The 1,701-nt window shown below is 44.9% G+C and overlaps 1 protein-coding gene across 1 annotated transcript in view; it reads left to right on the top strand.

Annotated features, from left to right (window-relative positions):
- The first annotated feature begins 555 nt into the window (after positions 1 to 555).
- The window catches only part of LOC107689262 (GTPase IMAP family member 2-like), an 11,419-nt gene continuing 10,273 nt past the window's right edge, over positions 556 to 1,701 (top strand). The window contains exon 1 of the mRNA XM_016487199.1: positions 556 to 691. Within this exon, the coding sequence (XP_016342685.1) occupies positions 556 to 691 (136 nt within the window). The remainder of the gene's footprint in view (positions 692 to 1,701) is intronic.

The following is a 1,701-nucleotide window of genomic DNA, read 5'->3' as shown; positions in this document are numbered from 1 at the left end:
GCTCCAAATAAGCGGTGGGTACTACGAGAACGTTCGAGCAGTGATCACTGCGATAAATGCACTTACTGCACCAGCGGCGGTAATAGGTTACGATCGATTAAAAAACAAAGCCCAACTGGTCGCCAAGCCCAACATTTCGGTAAGCTTCTACGGGAAACTCGCCGCTATTTTAGGAATGAAACCTGACGTGGCTTTAGGACGTGACGCCTACCATGAAAAAGCCAATTTTACAATGAGCGTTATCACGGACGCTCCTCATCAAGCAGATATCAACGCGGGTTTCTATACGATGTATGTTTATACCGACATCATTGAATACCAATCAGTGGGTGATTCGTACGTCCCCCTTTTAAGATGCATACATATAACGAGAGGAGACAATGATACCGTCAGTGTTAGATATGACAAACCCCATTACGCATCGGTCAACAAGTCGCTCATCACAGACATCGCCGTAGAATTAAAGGACGACCAAAACCGCGAAATACCATTTTCTTACGGGAAAGTTGTTGTAAAACTATACTTTAGACCTGTGAAACAATCCGTGGTTTAAAAATGGCTTATTACAACCCACGAGGGATGAACACCGCTGACTATGTCGACTATTATCGAAACCAGGCGGGGGGTGGTCTACCCGGATATGCTGGAGGAGCCGTTATGTACGGAGCTGGCCTAGGAGGACTTTTCAGAGGTCTGTTTAGGATGGCAGTGCCATTGTTAAAAAGGGGGTTCAGCATCGCTAAACCGCACCTAAAATTGGCCGCTAAAAATATAGCAGCTGACGTAGTCTCAAATGCGTTGTCAAGATCGTATAATGATAACCCTAAAGCTCAAGACGGTTCGGGGATTATGGTCATGGCTCATAAGAGAACGTCTAAACCTCCGGGTACAAGGAGGCGTGATCATTCAATAAAGAAAACAAAGCGCGGTCCCAAGAAGGTCTCAGTCACACGCAGAAAGCGTAAGAAGGCTGTGAAGTGAAACGTCTCTACTAAGAGATCTGTAAAAACCATATTCTAGCATGGCGTTACTGCACCGCATGTCGGGAGAGTGTATTAAGTCCGAGTTGGATTTGTTTACAGTCCCGCTGACGCAGACGGTTATAGAGAAAAATGCTTATTTAGAAGTACCGCCTTTATCGGCTATATCGGACTCGTCGCCTTTGGAGTTTTTATCGCGGGGACAGGCGAAGATTACATCGACCTAAATAACACGTTGTTGTTTCTATGTCTTAAAATCACAAGACCTAATGGGGGCAACATCCCAGACCCCGCAAAGGTAGCCCTAATAAATTACCCCGGAGCCACTATATTTTCACAAGTCGACGGCAGTCTCGGCGAGCGCCTGATATCTCAGAGTTCGAGCACTTACCCTTACCGGTGTCGGCCTCCCTTTTTGTCAAGAAAGTATCCGTATCACCATCCGTGAGACTGGCTCATGCCCAGGCGTTGCTCTCAACCACGACCAAGTACCCCATAGAGAGAGAGAGAGAGAGAGAGAGAGAGAGAGAGAGATAGAGAGATAGAGAGATAGATAGATAGTTACAACCACTATAATATTTGCAAAAAGACAGTGACCCCATGGGGAATACAAAAACAAAATGACCTACTCATACAGCAAGACTAGAAATCAAAAATGTCAGCATACAGCAATACTACAATTCAAAAAGGATACATAAAAAAAAAAAAAAAAAAACACCAA

This window comes from Sinocyclocheilus anshuiensis, unplaced genomic scaffold, assembly GCF_001515605.1.
Source record: "Sinocyclocheilus anshuiensis isolate Anshui unplaced genomic scaffold, SAMN03320099.WGS_v1.1 scaffold1419, whole genome shotgun sequence".
Lineage (NCBI taxonomy): Eukaryota > Metazoa > Chordata > Actinopteri > Cypriniformes > Cyprinidae > Sinocyclocheilus > Sinocyclocheilus anshuiensis.
This window is presented reverse-complemented; position numbering and strand designations above follow the sequence as displayed.